This window comes from Montipora foliosa, chromosome 13, assembly GCF_036669935.1.
Source record: "Montipora foliosa isolate CH-2021 chromosome 13, ASM3666993v2, whole genome shotgun sequence".
Classification (NCBI taxonomy): domain Eukaryota; kingdom Metazoa; phylum Cnidaria; class Anthozoa; order Scleractinia; family Acroporidae; genus Montipora; species Montipora foliosa.
This window is the reverse complement of record NC_090881.1, coordinates 42,267,200-42,287,199: the sequence shown is the minus strand read 5'-3', so window position 1 is coordinate 42,287,199 and position 20,000 is coordinate 42,267,200. Positions and strand designations below refer to the sequence as shown.

General features: G+C 38.2%; 1 protein-coding gene across 4 annotated transcripts in view; it reads right to left on the bottom strand.

Annotated features, from left to right (window-relative positions):
• Positions 1–633: 633 nt before the first annotated feature.
• LOC137982368 (tyrosine kinase receptor Cad96Ca-like) overlaps positions 634–20,000 on the bottom strand; it is a 28,930-nt gene continuing 9,563 nt past the window's right edge. The window contains exons 2-19 of one of the 4 annotated variants that reach the window (XM_068829474.1): positions 19,241–19,642; positions 17,728–18,024; positions 14,482–14,570; positions 13,907–13,965; positions 11,971–12,176; positions 10,451–10,549; positions 9,616–9,675; positions 9,461–9,479; positions 9,010–9,052; positions 8,659–8,893; positions 8,256–8,366; positions 7,571–7,761; positions 6,912–7,034; positions 5,147–5,217; positions 4,709–4,749; positions 4,200–4,296; positions 3,178–3,277; positions 634–2,587 (exon numbers count right to left, since the gene is read on the bottom strand). In XM_068829474.1, coding sequence (XP_068685575.1) covers positions 2,519–2,587; positions 3,178–3,277; positions 4,200–4,296; positions 4,709–4,749; positions 5,147–5,217; positions 6,912–7,034; positions 7,571–7,761; positions 8,256–8,366; positions 8,659–8,893; positions 9,010–9,052; positions 9,461–9,479; positions 9,616–9,675; positions 10,451–10,549; positions 11,971–12,176; positions 13,907–13,965; positions 14,482–14,570; positions 17,728–18,024; positions 19,241–19,642 — 2,312 coding nt within the window. In that variant the 3' untranslated portion in view covers positions 634–2,518. The remainder of the gene's footprint in view (positions 2,588–3,177; positions 3,278–4,199; positions 4,297–4,708; positions 4,750–5,146; positions 5,218–6,911; positions 7,035–7,570; positions 7,762–8,255; positions 8,367–8,658; positions 8,894–9,009; positions 9,053–9,460; positions 9,480–9,615; positions 9,676–10,450; positions 10,550–11,970; positions 12,177–13,906; positions 13,966–14,481; positions 14,571–17,727; positions 18,025–19,240; positions 19,643–20,000) is intronic. The other 3 variants (XM_068829475.1, XM_068829476.1, XM_068829477.1) reach the window with 3 other exon arrangements.

The following is a 20,000-nucleotide window of genomic DNA, read 5'->3' as shown; positions in this document are numbered from 1 at the left end:
CACAGACGAGCACATCTGTTTAGCTCCCACTCTTCGTAAAAAGAATCAAACATCTCCATCCCTGGGGCCCAGAATATTTGTCAAATGACATCATATGTCCCATCTATGCAAGGGGTCCTCTGGAGTTGTTCGAAAATATCCCGACTGTTTGTTTTAGTTTTACTGGTCACGCGTGACAGACAATACATTTGAATTTTTAACGCATTTCGAGGCGGTTGGCAGAGGCCTCGTGCTCTTCCCGACATATCCACTAGGAAGATCGAAGGGCCTCTGCTCACAGGGTACAAAGACATCTACTCTTACTCACTAAACGTGGCGTCTTTTAGAGTCATAAGCAAATCACTTTTTGAAGCTACTAAGCTGCTGGTTTAGTCTTTACTATTCTAAGTAGTTAAGTTTGCCTTTTTCGCATCTCAAGATGGGATCAGCAATCCTTGTCAGCCATCTCCACTTGCTTCCTTTAAGTCCTTTATCCGGGATAGATAGATAGATAGATAGATAGATAGATAGATAGATAGATAGATAGATAGATAGATAGATAGATAGATAGATAGATAGATAGATAGATGATAGATAGATAGATGATAGATACATAGATACATAGATACATAGATACATAGATAGTTTATTAAAACCATTCTGAGCAGCCAACTGGTTGGGTTTGCAGATAACTTACAATAAAAACAAACTTAAGTGTCAGGTAAACTATATAAATACGAAATGTTTCAATATATATGCTAAATTGAGATTACATGTAAAAAGAGTAAACTATAATAAAAAGGTTATAAATGGGAAACGCTATAACTATAGAAAATAGAAGATTCATGAGCTGTTATTAATGCTAACGCGGTCATATAAACCAAAGGATGCAGTTGCATTACACCTGATAAAAGCTTTGCTGGTATCTCTTTGTTTTACACAATGGCGTTGAAAACGTTCACATGCGTCTCAAACATCTGCAATACTCGTCACATTTGTTGGAACACCCATCCCCGTTTCCCCCCTCCTTCAATGTTGATTTTTACAACTACTAGTAGTCGCCCGAAAAATTCTCACACAACATTGAATTGGGGGGAGGGGATGTGGTATAAGCTATGATCTTGTAACACGATGATTCTGGACCATTCGCTAAGTGCTCCAACTAAATTTGTCCGGTATTGTAGAACAGCTGTTGATACCAAGTGGTGAAGTTTGTGATTACTATTCTGAACGATGCCAAGGCATAAACGCTCTTTTAATTCTTGCCTCCTTATATAACTGTGACAAGGCTTGATTTGAAGTGTCTCTAACATCACCTAAATATATTGGCAGACTGTTATGAAAAACTTGCCAAGAATATCACTGGACGAATGGTAAAGTAAAGGTAAAGTCTGCTACGAGCCTAGAAGGCCCATCAGGCCGGCGCTTATCTCCGGTTTCTGTAGCATGAAGCGGCTAGGAGTATTTCTACTCCCCCTGGATGGGATGCCAGTCCATCGCAGGGTTACCCCCGGCATTAAATTCGCCGGTACCCATTTATACACCTGGGTGGAGAGAGGCACCGTGAGAGTAAAGTGTCTTGCCCAAGAACACAGCACAATGTCCCCGGTCAGGACCCGAACTCGGACCACTCGATCCGGAGACTGGATCCTCTGTTTAATTAAAATCATATATTGCAAATTATATATATAATTTGCACTGAAATTCTCTTGCCGGGAGAGGGGGTCTAGATCCTGCCTGCTTCCCAACTCCTTTAACGGAACCTCCCTTGCGGTTTCGCAGTGGAAACTAAGGATGGACACTTAAGGTTGGGTGTCGATACAGCCGTCTCAACCAAAACATGCCATTATCCGGACCGGTTTCGACTTTAATGTCTTCTTCAGCGGAGTTTTACAGTTTCAGCTTGTCCGGTCGCTTACGCGCCATTGAACTTAACCACTTAACCACGGTCGGATGCCTTAACCACTCACTGAGTGGTTAAGGCATCCGACCAGTAATCTGGAGACCCAGGTTCAATTCCTGGCTGAGCCACATTTTCACTTAATTGCTTAGTTGTGCTGATTTCTGTTCCCAAATTAACCTTGTCTGTTGTATTTCTGAGAAATGCCTAATGAATCGCCATCCAAACGGAATAGGCTGATGGTGATCCTAAGTAATTAAGGCAATCAGTTGCTAATATATCCCCTCCCTACCTTACTGTACTAACTATATATATATATAACTTTAAAACAAAGGACGAATACATTTGATATAAAAACTGAAAAAGGTCAGCAGGGGCTACGTTTGCAACCCGAGATCTTTCCCGATGTTATTCATCATCTCTGTTTAATTTCTGCCTCTCTCTTCGTCCTTACCCTTCTCCCTACATTTCCATCACTTTTGTATTCCACAATTCTCCTCATGCAATGACCATGCCATGGCAATCTTAACTTCTGCCTTATATTATCTGTACATTATTGTAGAACTTTGGCAAATAAATGGGGCTTAAGTTGAATTAAAAGAACATGCAAATTCTTGCATTTGGCATTCACTCGATATTTTATGCAGCCAAATCTTCCACGCTCGCGTACAGCTGTATATCGTCATAAATGTCATTGTTGATCAACTCCTGGAAAGCGAAAAAACAAAAACCATAAGTAGAGCACAAATTATTTGTTTTTGCGATGACATCAGTGAGCGTGATCAGTGACCCCCATTTACTTGCTATAAAATGATCGGCAGGCTAAAGTAGAACTCTATGCAAGTTAGAAAAACAAACAATCTGGATTGGTTTAGAGTCACCTTAAATATTCAAGTTGTGAAGATAGCTCTGAATCCACTCCAGCGAATTTTTTTCTAACATTGAAAGCAATTTCTATTTAGCGTACGAATTACTCTCCAGTAATGAAGAAATTGGGCTTTTCAAGTTTGTCTCTGAGGAGACCATTATTTAAGGGGAAAATATAGGGTGTTCTTGATGCATTGCCTGTTGCTATGGTAGCTTATAAAATCGCACTATTAAGTGCATTTTTCATGATACTATAACAAAGCTGCTTCGGTGATATATCGCTACAGAGTCAGTCCTTACAACAGTGAAGTTTCCTGACAGTATTGGAAATAAATTGGTTTGAGCCTTCTAAAGATGATAATATGCGAATAAAAAGATCTAATAATTTGAGTTAGTTTTCTTAATACTCAGTGCTGAACTTAGATCCACACCTTATGTTGATTTTCCATGTTTTCCAGCTTGTCTTTCAAATTAAGGAATGTTGGTCTGGCAATGGGGTCTTCCAACCAGCAAGACAACATTATTTTGTACCTACAAGTAATAGGGCACAGATTTTGACAAAACGTTTTATTAATATTGGTATGATCGTTTGATCTCTCCAACCAATAGGAAGCTCCTTCACTTTTTTCGTGGTAATCTCCTTGAAATGTGAGTGGACAAAGGCTATGGTTCTATTAGAACGATAGTGAATGCATGCAGGTGGTTACGAAAGTCAAGAAATCTTTTAGTTTCATGTTTTTGCCTAAATTTTTTGACCTTGACGGTGCACAAAACACACCGTTTATGCTTCGTGCTCCATGCATAAAGACTGATATTGTTGGCAAGGCGTTCCTTTGGTCGGCCTCTGTTTGCTGGGACACAAAAAATAATAACACATATGTTTGGGATACTCTGGCCAAGCCTTGTTGGGCTAGGCCGTTTATTTAAAATCAGCATGGTAAACTACGAAATACCCAAATATAGAAGACATGATCCAAGCACACCCGCAATCCACAAGAAACTAAGAATAGGGAAGGGGGGTGGGGGTGATCTTGACCCTCTTTAATTTGTCAGTGAAAGAGCCCCTACGCCTAGCTTCTGCATTGGATAAGGTCTAGAGAAATTCCCGGATGACAGGAATACCCTGCTAGCTAAGCATGTCACAATCAGCATAATTTCATTTATTTCCTCAGTGAAGTAAAATTCCATTTTTCGAAAAGATACCCAATGAAATCTTTCGATTAAGTTATGCGCAACTAAATTGCGATCCCATGCGAAGCGAAAACAAAAGATTGTGCACTGTCACGGTCAATTGTTCTCGCTTTTGAAGGATTTAAGGTTTCATATCCATTCCCTCGATTAACTATGTTAGAGCCAATCAAAGGCCGCTGTTATGATCCTTCAGGCATGATAACGGATGGTTATTGAGCAGCAATCAAAGCAGAAACTTTCCAAAAACAAGGGTTATAGTTACAATTCATAGTCCACGTGTTGTGGCTTGGGCATCCTGTATCCTTCTTGGAGCAACTTTGCAATTTCTCTGCCATCCATCCGAGGATATGGTGACCCACCTTAAAAGAAAAATAACCATCTTGCAAGCATTTGTCACGGTGAACATTCAGAAATTAGGATATACTATCTACTTACCGTCCATTATTGAGAATTTTATTATATATGCAATCACTGGTTTCAATAGGCCATTTTCAAAATATCAAATAGTCAGCTTGATAGTGAGGCAGTGAAGACAAAAACGGCAGAAACACGTTGGAATGAAGGTGAAAAATATTTGCATATCATTCACTTTCCTTTGTCCTTGTGTTCTAAACCTCTCTTTCAAGCTGAATTTTAATATATCGAAAAAGGCCTATTTAGTGCTCTATACTATAAAATTCCAAAACAACCATCTCTCGGTAATATAGTTCCTCGATTTTAAATGCCGTCAAGGAGGAAAATGATGTTGGCTGTTATTTACCAATGACTTACCTATGGTGAGAATTTCGTAAAGAAGAACTCCAAAGCTCCATCTATAAGATAACAAGAATAAGATATTTAATGTACTCAGTGGCATCAATCACTTTTATCAACCATGCCCTCCTTATTCCTTGCAGATAATTTCTGAAGAATACACGCATTGTTTTATAAAACATAACTTGTCAAGTTAAGGTATCGACATAGGTTTGAATATTGTCAGTTACGTAGTTATAATGTTCTTATTTCGTCAGTAAGTATGCTATGAGTATGAAATATAGGTATCATAATGCTCCTTAAATATAGTTTCAATTGAAAAAAAAAAACTTTCGTTTGAACGTTTTTTGTACTGCCACGCCCAAGGGCCAATATTCATCAGCACGGTCAGTAAGTCATCGTAAGTATATACATGACGCGATGGTGTTAAGCGATGGCGTGAGTACGAGAACTTACACATCACTCTTGGTTGTGTAGGTTCCATACATAAGCGCTTCGTATGCCGTCCACTTTGCAGGAAGGCGGCCCTTGTGTTTGCAAGAAAAGAAATCATTTCAACTATTAATTGTTATTCATAAAGATGCAGGCTTCAGGCTGAAATAAAACAAAAATGTATCAGCATTCTTTGCTTACCTCTTTTTCTTTTCTCTAACGACTTGTCTCTGGGTTATATCCAGTTTCAGTGTTTCAGTTTTTATTCTTTTGCACTACTTACAAATAGAGCAGTTTTCAATTGAGTGTCGTAAAACCAAAACCGAAGTAATTATTTTGGCCAATCAAAAAGGTCGGAGACATTCCAGTAAACCAATCAAAACTCGAAGTAATTACTCGTAGCCGACACAAAGCGCGGGAAAATGTGCACGTGCGAGCCACGATTGGTTTTGGTTTCACTTCTGATTGGTTGCGTGAATGGCGCGAGAACTTTGAACCAATCACTGAGTGAAGTAATCATAAACCAAAGTAATTCACTAATTATTTTCGACACTCCATTGAAAACCACTCTATTTGTACATTAAACTACATTGCAAGAGTAAGGAGATAAAACACCCAAGTAAATTACACAAGTGATGAGTTAAGCAAAATGTACGCAGTGACCAAAGTAACTTAAGCTTTCGAGTTGGTCACTGCTAAGGGAAATTAATCGACATGAACATGTACATATATTTTGATAAAAAAATAAAGGAAGTAAAGTGCGAATAGGTTATATAACAAATACACATATTGCATCATATAAAAAAATAACATCAAGTACGTATTAATAAAATTAACAGCATATGGGCAGACTACACTAAATGACAGATTGAGTAGTTAAAAAATGCAGTTTGTAGTGGTTTTCAATCGAGTGTCGAAAGTAATTAGATAATCACTTTGGTTTTGCATTACTCAATCAGGGATTGGTTCAAAGTTTCGAGCCACTTTTTCAACCAATCAGAAGTGAAACCAAAACCAATCGTAGCTCGTACGTGCACATTTTCCCGCGCTTTGTACCGGCTACGTGTAAGTACTTCGACTTATGATTGGTTTACTGGATTGTCTCTATCCTTTTTGATTGGCCAAAGTAATTGCTTTGGTTTTGGTTTTACGACACTCAATTGAAAACCGCTCTATTAGATACAGTTTGTATTGCTTTCTTTATCATCGCCGCCATGTTGTTGCCAACAGTATTGTAGTAAGTTTCTTTCATGTTCCACCAGCATGGGAGCGATATAAATTTTTTTTTTACGTGCACCAAGTCAAGGATACAGACCCCGGTGCACATCGGAGCGTAATGTTAATGTAGGGACTGCACAAGTGAGACCTGACATTCCCAATAAAAAACAAGTTAACTTGGACAATAGTGAACCAAATAATATTTAGGTATTTTCGAAAAAAAAAAAAGATGCTAGGAAGCTCTTAGAAGCCAGGGTATTTTTCGCCTTTTTCCTTGTTGGTTTTCTTGCAGTTCTTGGTACTTTTATGTGGAGAAAGATGAAGGTTTTTTTCAATCTCCACCCCGCTCCCCCCAGCAGAGAATTCATACACTGTTTTAACTTATGAGAGTTAATTTTTTTCATTTTGCTTAATTGCATGCACACGGTTCGAAAACTGCAAACAAAGGCCATTTTTTAATTAACCGCTTATGGACTTGTTTGCATGTTATGGTTTGAATAGGGTAAACGAACGTAAGTTTCCTTTTGCTTTGCATCCTGTGCTCTGCCCTCTTAGTAATTTTTCACTATACCTTTGTCTTTCTTTCATAAATGTTTTCTTGGCCCACATCTCTAGCCATTCCAAAGGCTGTCACTTTACAAATTTCTCTTTCTCCAACCCACACATTACGAGCTGCAAGATCTCTATGAATGATCTGCGGTAAAACACGTTGTTATTGAAGCAAGACTTTGTAGCTGAATAAGTGAATAGAGAAGACTCGTTGAAATCACCTTCTTAACTTTACAATGCTTGTTATGGTGGAATTTCTTTGAACCTGCCAAACGTAAACCTAGAGAAACGCTGACCTATCAGCATTATGCGTTGGTACAGGGAATCATAAGTATACCGAGCAGTAGGTCGATAGCAGAGTAGCTTGCAGCTTGGGTACGGAATAATTAATTGCAGCAATTGAGAGAATCTCTTCACGCGAAAATTGGTTATGTTATGTTAGTCACTGAAAAACCTCGTGGTTGTTTTGGTTAGGTCTGGTACAGATATGAGAGAGCTTTACTTTCTTTCAACTACTACTAGTAAACCTAAATTTCTCAAAGAGAGTTACTTCATTTCATCAGCACTTTACCAGGAGAGTTTCATTATAAGAAATATAGTCGCCATGGCATGCGCAGTCGTTGCTGAGGCCACATAGAGTTCGCTAGATCTGTAAGTATCTGAAACGATAAGCCAACTTACAGATCTTGAGGAAAGATATTGCATCCCATCAGCGACTTGCCAAGCAAATTTCATCAGCTGTTGTGACGTCAGACTGGTTTGGGGTTTGATATCTGGGTCTTTGAAGTACGTGTCATGCAAACCACGGCTCTTTCTCAGGTAACCCAATAAATCACCGTGGGGGACATATTCGATCAACACCAAGAATGGCTCTACAAATGATGACATAGGAAAATTGAAAGGCCCTAAATGCATTTCTTAACGGCATTTAAGAAAACTGTCTATCCGTCGTAAGCACGAGATACGCTAAAATACAAATTTTATAGCCACTCCTTAGACAACTGTTGCAAGCCAGCCGACAAAACGTCATTCGTAGTAAAATAGTGACCTCAAATGCCTACTGAAATGAGTATTTGGCGAATTACCTTTTACCAGAACTTTCAAAACACCTTAAAACGTTGTCAAGTACACTTTGATACAGCTGTGAATATTTTGGATTAAAAATAGAATAATAATTGCGGGTTTGAGACGATGCGGTGTGAAGAGTTATGGAAATACCAGAGTGCTTTATTCCCGTCAGTGGAATACATCTTCCATCTGGACAATTCTTCATACGATACTTAGCCTCATTCAATAATTGTTTACTAATGACATCGAACATTAATAAGTAAAGGTGGCTATCGCACGATGAGAACCTATAGCTTACCTGATTGAGTTACGCAGCCTATAAGTTTAATAACATGTGGATGTGGTTTCAAGGTCTTCATCACTTCAAGCTCTGATAATAAGTATTTCTTGTCTGACTCGGGAGAAGCTGCTGCGGAAGGCCGAAAAAGAAACTTAGTTCCATTTAGTAAGGTTGACGTTTCGCACGAGCAACCTCTTGAACCCACAGGGAAAAATGGACTAAAAGTTTTTTCTCTCCACAAGCCACTTTTAAGGATGCAAAAATAATCCACAACAAACGATATGAAATCATGTCAATTTTTAAAACGGGGCGACATTGTGCAAAGGGTATTTTCAGTGGAGTTCACTGTCTATGAAATGAACACAGAAATTGTACCTACCCAGCTATCATTTTAAACGTGTCTGAAGACTCATCTACTAACCTTTCAACATTTTCACTGCAACAAGTGTTTTCTGAGGCATTCCTTGGAGACCATCCGCTGTTGCCTTGGCAACTTGACCAAAAGCACCTTTTCCAATAACCTTCTCAATGGTCACACGATGTCTGGGGATTTCCCACGAGCGTGCAGAAGTATTAAGAGGGGCGTATTGACCTACTTGCAAGCCATTGGGAGGGGTGAGCTGTTCGTATCCAGCATTGTCCATTTCCACCGAAGGCTAAAAATAGAATTTAACGAGTTTAATAATGATCGCCGTTTCGTAAAATAATAATAGAAAACAAAACATAAGTGAAGAAAAAAGCAGACTCAGAACTGCACATCATAGAAGTATACCGTGTTTTCCGTTCCACTGGCATGTGGTGGCTCTTTACAAGCCCTTTATTTTAAAAAGAAGAAGGAAAATAAAGAAATAAATATGAAAGAAAGAAAGAATAGCAGCAAGAAAACGATAAACGAAGGTTACTTTTTGAAGTCATTTTTAATCATAACATGAAACTTGGCTTCCATCTGCCTCTGTGTGACTTATTGTTGAAAATTATATTATGAAACAAGCAATAGCGTAACTTCTATATGCAACTGACCCACATGAACGTCTTATTCTCTTTACATAGAGCTCGTGTGATGTATAACGGGAAAAAATGGCCTACATTACTCTTGGTAGACTCCCAAAAGCTGAAAATTCTTAACGAAAGGAAGTTATCATGTACTGGTGAAATTGAGTCATTTGCTATTGGGAGTGAGAGAAGCAAATATACGACACTAAAAGCAAATAGCTCTTGATTACCTTTTCTGTCCTTCAGTCCCTAGAAAACAAATGATGGAAAATTACTGAGAAACGGATGGTGGTATGGTTATATTCGATTGACCCTTCAGGAAAAAGAATACTCTGAATAGCCTCTAAGTTTTTTTTGCCTTCTACAAAAAGTCAACAAAACTTGCCTGTTGATAATTCTGTGGAAACCTTGTCTCGTCTGCATTCGAAGCTTTTGGGAACCGGATCTTAAAAATAAATTTTCCATATGCATTTTTATTATTTTGAAATAAACTCAGTCAAACATCTAACCTTGACTACCTAACTTCGCAAACTTTGATATGGCATCTGTTGCCATTAGAGTACATGAGTTAATGTAAACAAATATAGGGGGAAAAAAAAGCATGAAGCCCATGCCTGTGAAATTCATTCTTCCTGGTTAACATCTACATAATGTTTACTAGCTCATGTTCTTGCAACCAATCTTCAATCTCTCATTGTTTTCCCCAGTTGAGGGCAACACAATATTAACTCTCTTCTCTCTCCTCAAACACTCTTGCTTGTTGTGGAGGATCAAACGTTTACGGGATCACAAAAGCAAACTGGAACTATAATACCAACAGCAAGGCGACCAATTGCAACTTGGCTTAGTTCAAAGGACACTGAACCTTGAGTTCAAACCCAGACTGTGCTTTCACTTAATGTCGTAAAATCACCCTGGAGAAGGTGCTGCATCTTGTAAGGAGATCTGCACAAGCTTTTCTTTTTTACTCTTTTCAAATAGGAGCCCTAAACCATGTTTTCTTTTCCTAATTTGTCAAGTTTCACAACTTTTGACCATAACCTTTGTGAGACGTCCAAGAACACACTGTTCGCAAAGATCAACGCGCAGAATTCTCGTTGCTGCTTCGAAAATTAGCAGGATTGGGTTGCTATAATAGCCGTGCCTAATTAGGCGAAGTCAGTAATCACAAACACCAAAATAACACTTACGTCCATGATGATCAATAAAGAAATAGTTACCTCTTCTATGGAGCCAAATAATGTAGACAATAAGAGCAACAATGATCGCAATGAGTATAACGATCACAATGACGAAAGTGGTGCAGCTACATTTCTCAACTGAAAATGGAAATATATCACCAACAAATGACTCAATGCTCTTTGGTCTTGCATTCTTAAAACTTAAAAATTAATAGATAAAAAAAATGAGGTGTTCGGCAAACTAGTAATTTGAAAGAGCCAGAAAGGCTGAAGATCACAGCCCAAAATGTTGAGTCCTGAAATTGCTGAATATCATCTTGATTATATAAATGTGTTACCAGCAGGACACTAGACTGAATACGATATAAGTTTTGAAGTCAATTTATCCAAGCGTGAAGTGATTTGATAGTTACCTCATTCCGAAATGGCCACCATTTTAGTATTCTTTTGTTCTTCTGCAAATTAGCCCTCGTTGCCTCGTTCAAGGGTAAATGGTCTTTGGAACTTTTAGTTTCAGAACGAGGCAACGAGGGTTATTTTGAAAACAAAAAAAAAAGCATACTAAAATGACGGCCATCGGAAAAAGGTGTATTCATTTATTGCAATCAACTTGGGGTCTTTTCATGACCTTGTGAGCAAGGATTGTGCATTTGAGTCATATTGCATTTGGCACTTCTAGCCAAATCTGAATGTCTCTGACGAAGAAGTAACAGCAAAATAATGATCATAAAACGAGAGGCGTCCAGATGTAAAATGATCTCTCGCCTCCTGAATGTTTCTCATTTGTGGTGCTGGCATCGTTTGCCACTTTTATGCACACCTTCTCAATGTTTGCGTTGGAAAAACCAAGGGCACATGCACAATAAAGAGAATTTGCTCTTGCAAAATTGCTGACACTGCTCTTTGCAGTTGTTCTCTCGGAAATTTGATGAAAATAGGACGTCCATTCGAGTGAAGTACTTATTTCTTTGTCAGATTTAAATTGTTGGAACCACAATTTAGGCACACACAGGACCAGTACAAGCAAACTGGTCGTGAGCGTTTGAAGAACTCAATATGGGATAATGGGCACTTTGTTTCAGTATTAAATGTTTTTCGTGGCAAAGAACTAAATTGTGGAGATGAACGAGGCACTGTGGTTGGTTAAACGATACTCATTATCACAAACAAGTCCCAAGAGTACATTTAAAATGGAATGAGTTTACCAAGTTGCGTCCAGGTATTGCGTCCTTGGTACTACTGCTTGGAAAATATTTTTTAAAAATGGAGATAAATGAAGCTGGTGCATGAAGTGTACTAAGGGAGACGAAAGATAAAGCAAAACCCTTAAACGAAAGATAAAGCAAAACCCTTAAAAATGGAGATAAATGAAGCTGGTGCATGAAGTGTACTAAGGGAGACGAAAGATAAAGCAAAACCCTTATCACTGCACTCTGTGAGACTTATTCACTTCCCAGAAAGAAAATGAGATTTCATTTGTTAAGAATGAAATATGAATATAATATTCTTCTGGTAAAAACAGGGCTAAACGTAAACTTAACCTTTAAAGAAAATCATACCATTTGTTTTTTGAGTAGTTTTGTCTGTCGGTGATGACGTGGTTGCAGTTTTTATGACTGGTGGAACTCCAATGATAGACGATGCATTGACACTTAATTCTCCAAACCTTCCATTCACAGTAGCATTTCGAATTGTGGAAATTATACGATCTTCTGCAACCTCAATGTTGAACCTCAAGACCAACTCAAAGATGAGACTTTCACATCTGTAACAGTAAATACTAGAATTAAATTTTACCATTCGTTTTATCATGCTATTTTTTTAAATGAAAACAGTTTTTTTAGTTTCATCAGCAGCACGGTGGAATGCGTCATCGATATAACATTCACATCTTTTCTAACTCCATGCTAATATTATCCGGTCGTCCAGGTCAGAACTTGACCTCATCTTCATCATGTTTTTCTTGTTGTTGTTGTTGTTGTTGTTCTTCTTCTTCTTCTTCTTCTTCTTAATCCTTTAACGTTATGCCAAAATACAACGTAATAACCGGGCCTATTCTTTGGGCCTAGGGTTTGATCAAGGTAGAAGTATATATGACGGATAGTGCCTTTCTTAGGATGTGAGATGTTCCAAGGGATGTGATCTTCTGTAGTTCTTGAATTTGGATGTTACCCGGAATCTGTGAGGTGAATTTCTCCATTTCTTTCTCTATTAGCCTCAGGGCTCCTATCACCACTGGTATCGTTGTAACTTTCACTGCCCACATTCGTTCGATCTCAATTTCAAGGTCTTTATATTTTGAACTCTCCTCTGAACGTAGCGGCTTGGCTAAGTATGAAGTACTTTTCCTTTTGTTTTAGATGCTCTCCAGCAGTCCCGAGAAGGGCGAAATGCTTGGTGTTAAGGTAAGTATCCAGGTGTGTTGTTGTTATTTTATAGGCAGGTTCCAGCTGAGTTAAGCCACCCTCGTTCCTGGGGAGGTACCGTCTGTCCACATATATAAATATTTTTCTTCTTTTTCGGTCAAGTTTCCTGATCTCTTTCATGCACTTTCTACTCAACGATGTAAAGCTGTACGTTACGACTGGCATAGCCAGGGTGCATGTGATGCATTGAATTCGGATTTTGTTATCGTTCTTATTCTTCGTAAGAACCCCTTTCTAATTCTTTCTTTCAATTTCATTTTGGCATGCTGTTTTCCGTGTTTTTCATTTACTCCCAGGCATTTATATGTGCCTTCATGTTCTAAGTCTTGGATGGTGGTGTAGTATAGGTCAATTTAGTTGGATGTTTACGTTGCAATTGCCTGTAGCAAGTTTTCCATTTTTGAATGTAGCTTTAGCACATTTTTCTAGCCCCAAACTCCTCTTTTATATCGTTACTGAAGCTTTTCAGTATGATCAAAAGGCCTGTTTGTTCTTGGTCATTCTTAGTGTGAGTTTTCAGGTCATCCATGTAGAATACACTGTAGATGGTTGATAGTGGATGAAACTGTAGTATAACCATACTTGCTGTTGTTCAGGAGACAGGATAGTGGAGCAAAGGCCATGCAGAGGAGGAGAGGTGAGAGAAAGACAATCGCTTTGACATATGCCACTGTTGGTGTTGATCTGCCTTGAATGTAACGCTCCCTCTGTGTGGTTTTAAATGAGGGTTGTTTTCCACCGGTCCATATCTGCTGTTACGAAGTAGATTAGGATTGGTGTTATTTTGTAGGCCTTGAGACATCTTCAAGATATGACCTTACACTGACATCTTCAAGATATCACTTTTATTATTCGCAGGAAAAAAAGGTAATTTTGTGATAAAGGAAGAAAACCCGTCCATCTTTTACAAGCGTTTGCTGTAGGTTTTTGTGTGACTGTGATCTAATAAAAATTTTTACCGGGGACTTGTAAGAAAGCCCAAAAATTCCCGCGCACTTTAGCACCTTGTATAGCAGATAAAACATTCACAATTTGCATGGTTTTAAAATGCTGTCAAAGATTTCCTCACCTAACATCCATTAGTTCTGCACCATTGTAGCTTTGAGTATTGGCGAAGACCTTGACCAACTAAAATCATAGCCATTTAATTAATGTAAGAAAAAAAAAACTAGTTCAGTGTCAATTTAACTGTGCCAGGAAAAGAAATTCATAGCTGGTAGCAATGAACAACCTACGACGTAGCACTTCTAAGAGAGTGGACTTATTTTAAGCCATCAAGGGCTTTTCAGGTTTTGAACTTATACTTTTGAACTTGAACTTGAAGACTTGTAATATTGCATACCACAAAATGAAAGATGCACTCCTAATTACAGGGGTCAATTGTTAGCAACGCGTTTCTCAGTATTCTTAGTGTAACCAGAAACAAAACCCTTTGAATCGCTAAAAGTCTTCGTTATCACCCACAAGAATAATAGTTCTCAATAGTGTGGGCGCTTTTTAATTAATTAAGGCCTAAAAAACAGCATATAGCAAATAACTTTGTTTTTTGTCATAACAATTTCATGCTATGCTACAGGAAGCAATAATTACGGTTGAAGCCTTTCATTTACTTGGACAGTCGGTCTCTTTCAAAATCTAAATTACCTCATTCTGTAGAGTCCTCCAAACAGAATCTTTGTTTTCACATTCTCCGATTGTGGTGATTCGTAAGTAAATGTTATAGCCTCCTATAACTGTGACAAAATTAAAAAGAAAAGTTAGAAGAAGCTACTTAATTAACAGTTACTTTCAATATGGTACAAATATGCACTGTATACTGAGAAACTGAAACGTTTGTCATGGTCATCAATTTTTCAGTGATATCTGCTGTAGCTCACAGGTAAAAAGGTCTGGACTTGTTGTATGATGTTGAAGACCTTATATATAAATACAGTTTAAAAATTGTCTCTTAAGCATTCCGATCGGTTCAACTCGAAGATGATTGGCAAGGAAGTTTTCACTTCCTTGAAGCCCAAGTGAAACAAGAATTAATGGCTTGCAGCTTACAAACAATCACTTCCCACATTATTCACTGCACCATAGGCGTAGTTACCCCGTGGATTCTGCGCTCTAATGGTACTGTCTGTTACATACAGAACTGTGCCGCTGGCTTAAGAGAGATGTTACAGGTTGAAATTGAATTCAGGTTAAAATGATTTCAACCCAAGCCATTTTATTTTAAACTAGTTTGAAAACAAATTCACCTACAGTAGGTTAAAATGTTTCAAACTAGTTTATCATCGACTATCTATTATTTTCTGTGATGTAATAAAAGAAAAACAGTGCCTGAACTTTTAGGGGGGTTAAAAAAGAAAGGAAAGAAAAATAGAAATCAGTAAATGAAATCACTTTTCCAACTTATCTTCCCCATCTACCTCTTGATTGTACATTTTTACTACCAAAGAGTGTAAGCTATTTCTAAGCCCCCGCGGTAACTACAGTTCCGCACATGTGTACATGACACGACGTGAGACTTGGAAAAATATGGCTGCCGATGGAACGACCAGCAGCAGTGTTTGAGTGAACTCTGAGTACTTTTAGGAAATGTTGAACGAGCTTAATCAGTCCACAAAATGTGTAGATAGCAAGACACATTATTTAGGACTCGCGGATTTTAAGGAGAAAATAAAGGATGGCTAAATTTATCTGAAGAAGAGCGAAAATGCTCAGATCTCTCCAGTCCAATAAATGCGAAAATTGCCTGCAAAAAACAGGCTCTTGATCGTCAACAGTGACAACAAAAATGTCGTTTCTAAAAAGGAATTACATAGAATACTTTCAGAAGCACCAGGAACCAGGCAGCATTACTAGTCACCACAACAGAACCATGACAAATCCATTTCAAGCATGCGGTTTTCTTTTTCCGTCGGCAAATACATCTGAATGATGTTTAACCTGAAACTGTTCTAAGGAGCATAACAGGGCTCTTCACGTTGAAGATCCTAACGGAAAGTACTTGTGAGCATTTCCTCTCAAACATATAGAAACATGAGAAGTTGCCAGAACCGGTACCCTAGAACGTCTATTCGGGCATGGATTGTGGGATTTCGGATAAAGTTGCGATCTGACAACGGAAAAGAATTTGTGAGTTAAGTGATGACTGACTTTGCATACTCGTGTACTTGTGGGCATTTCCTCTCAAACATATAGAAACATCAGAAGTTGCCAGAACCGGTACCCTAGAACGTCTATTCGGGCATGGATTGTGGGATTTCGGATAAAGTTGCAATCTGACAACGGAAAAGAATTTGTGAGTTAAGTGATGACTAACTTTGCCGCAAACACAACATTACACATTTTCGTGGTGAACTAAGGAATCCACTGATCGACTCAGGGTCTACTGGAACAGGCAAACATTTGCAGTTTAATTAAAGAATAGAACTTGTAACATTCATGGAAGAAGAAGTCGAATTTATTAGCAGCATAAACTTTCAACCCATCATAGCATTTAATCTCCCCCGCAAAGTCAAGAAATGCTGCAAACAGATGAGAGAAGCCAGTAAAAGAAGCTGAAGACCAAATTGATAAAAGGGTTGCAATATATTAGTCAAAATAAAAATATTACAACAAAAAGTATTCACATCACAAAGAGAATATAACAAACAAACAAAAAAAGGAAAGAAGGAAAGCCAAAAAAGCGCACCGGTGGCTCAGTTGGTTGAAGGTCGGGCTGTCACGCGGGAGGTCGCGGGTTCGAACCCCAGCCAGATCAACACTCAGGATCTTTAAATAACTGAGGAGAAAGTGCTGCCTTTGTAATTTCATCTGCAAATGGTTAGACTTTCAAGTCTTCTCGGATAAGGACTATAAACCGTAGGTCCCGTCTCACAAATATCTTCTATGTTCATAAGTTCCCTGTGGGACGTTAAAGAACCCAAGCACTATTCAAGAAGAGTAGGGAATAAAGTCCCCGGTGTTGTGGTTGTCCTGTTCTCTCCAGTAGAAGTGGCCGGCTTGGCGGTGATGTCTCTAAAAAGGCTTGTGGTGTATGAGGCCACCTAAGCAGAAACAGTCTCAAGTCAAAAAGGGACTTTTGACGAGTGCTGGAACATGTAGATGTAGATGTAGATGTAGATGTAGATGTAGATGAAAGCAGAGGTTCGAACTTGTACTACTTGCGCAAATTGAAGAATGCACGGTTGCCTAAATAACTACAAAGTTTGGATGTATCACTATGTGACATAACACTTTATTTGATCATTTAAAGTAAATCATCTATACAAGAGCCTGCAAAATGCCTTCTGAACAGTAGTTAAGAATCCTTTTTCCAACTACGCTATCAGGAGTTCGACTTAGTTTTGTTATTGTGACTTTTCAAGATTTTCACATGGTTTTGATTATATTAATTCAATTAATGTAAGCAGAAGATCTAGCAAGTAGAAATGATATCTAAGCAAATAAAAAATCAACAAAACATCATGTATGTTTAAGTATTTCTTTTATTGTCCCTTTGGACATGATATTTTCATATTGTCGACCTCTGCCTTGCTAAGGGGATTCAGCTATGAATGATGCCCTTTTCACAACCTCTGAGAAAACAAGCAGAATTGGCTATCATGCACAGTATACCCAACCTTACTGCTAACCATTTAAAATCAGTTACTTAGACTTAATAACAACCAAGGGCCTTTTAAAGACTAACTCATGACATACGCCAACCACATCCACTTACTTCCAGCACCGATTTACTTACCAATATACACGTACTTGCGAATAATTGATGGATTTTTGATGTTTCATAGTTTCAACTTCAAACTAATTCAAAATGAAAATGAACTAGGTTGAAACCACTTTAACCTGAATTTAAATTTAATCTGTAACATAGACAAAGATTATTGCCTTGAAACTTACTGAGAACCGTGCTTTCAGAATCCCTTCCCACATCATTCACTGCAGTACAGGTGTAATAAGCCCTTGAAGTCTGCACTCGAGAAATACTAAGGTGCTGTCCATTACAACAAATTCTTGGAAGATCACAAGGACTCCATTGAATTGAAGGTATTGGATTTCCTTCCACTACGCAGTTGAGTGAAGCAGTCTGCTCTCGCTCGACATACAATTTATTTGCAAGTGTGATCTTAGGACGAACTGCCAAAGCAAGTGTGGTCGTAGGACGAACTGTCAAAGCAAGTTTGGTCTTAGGAGGAACTGTCAAATTAAAAAGAAAGAAAACGTTGCACGGTTTTAAAGTCCCAACCTGTCTGCCCCCTTCACAGACAGCTGGTCCCTTTCATATAAGAATCATACTAAGACTCCCGAATATTGTTCAAAGCTGATATTCCGCAAAACGTTACATTAGAAGAAGTCAATCTTGAAAAAACAAAATAATTAAACGAAAGTTTCACCAAAACGTTGAAAACTTGAAACCAAAGTTTCCGCTAATCCTGAATTAAGGGTTAATCGGCTTTTGAACAACCGGGCCCAGTTTATTTTGGTTTTCCATTACCTGAACACTTCAAGGTCAATTAGCAGGTGCTGTAGCTGTTTGGTTTCTTGAGCTGAAAATTTTGTTTTGAAGATCTTTATATTTTTGTACCAATTTTAGGTAAATTTTGTCCGTAACTTCCGTTGTATTGTTACATTTACTCAAAGCCCCGTTTTACAAATGTATGCATAATTTCTTTTTCCAGTCCAAAGTAAGAAAGAATCAAGATATTTTGCTTTAAAATCTCTCCGTTTGTAGACAATTTAACTGAACACAGCAGCGTAAATAAATCCACCAGAAAGAACACAATCAATCAGTTACTGAAAAAGCGAGGCCGACTTGAGATCAGAACCACAGAAGATACATAAATTTGTTGCTCGGATCCGTAATCTAAGCCAGCCTGAAAACATGCATGCTATCCCTGCAGGAAAACCTCAAGATAGTCCCGCACTTTAATCAAAGGGTTTTTTAAAGTCGCATCTTTGCCAAAAAAAATTTCATCGAATTCTTTTACACTTTCGAATGAGAAAATCCAGCTAAGATTAAAATCCCAAATTTTCACCTAAGAGGTCGGCTTTTTTTTTTTAATTCATTTTTTTCCTTTTCAACTAAAAGGCAGCTGCTAAGCCAACCATCTCGTTCTTATTTCTCAGCGAGACTTTAAGGTAATTAAAGTAAATCCTTTTAAGGCAAAAGATAATCAGTGTGTAGTACATAGATTCACGAGTGATCTCATGATCTAGCAGCATTTTTGATATTCACCGACCTCGCTTCAATGTCTCGCTTACCATTATTAAGGGGCTGCGAAAATGTCTTTGAAATGTGCTAAACGAATACGAAGTTAAATTGTGACAGTGAATTAAAGAATTATTTGCTTTTCTTTCCTTATACTAGTAATTCATTTGTAAGGTAAATTAATTAGAGAAATATGGAGCTTACCAACGACTTCCACTTTATTTTTGCTTGTAAATGTTACAAAGCCTGTTGGCGTCTGTGCCACAACTGCACAAGAAAATATTCCATTCATCTCAGTTGTTACATAAAAGATAATCAGAGCGATTCTTTGAAATGGAAACCAGTCGATAGCGTATTTGTTTCTAAATCTTTGTAGTACTTCAACCTGTCCTGATGGCAAAATTTTTCCAATAACGGTGTCATTGAATTTTAAACTAAAGGTAACAAAGGTCAAATCTGATGATAGACTGAAATGCCAGCTAAGTGTTCCATTGATGGTTCCTTCAAGGAGGCTAGTCCTGCTTAGGTGTTCCTCCGGGTCACCTACTGCTGCTTCTGATATGTTCTGGGTTGGAGGAGGTGCCTTCCATTGTATACTGACACAATCTAAAAACAACATAATATGCAGTTTTGGTCGAGCCGAGATTTACGTCCAAGAGCTGTATCATTGACCAGGGTAGGCAACATTCAACCATACGGTGAAATTAAGCTTTGCACATAAAGGTAAATAAAAAATACAAGAGCTCAGTTGAGGTGAAAGAATCTGAAAGTGAGCTTCAATATGAACTTTACATTCTATAATGCCTCTGAAAAACTCTGAAGCTACATGTTGTTATGATAATTGCTAATAACGCAGGTTGAACGATAACATTCCGCAAACAATGGGTAAATCCGATGATGAACTGAACGTCCAGCTCAGGATTGATCTTGGGCAAAACCACTGATCATTGTTTATAGTTATGTT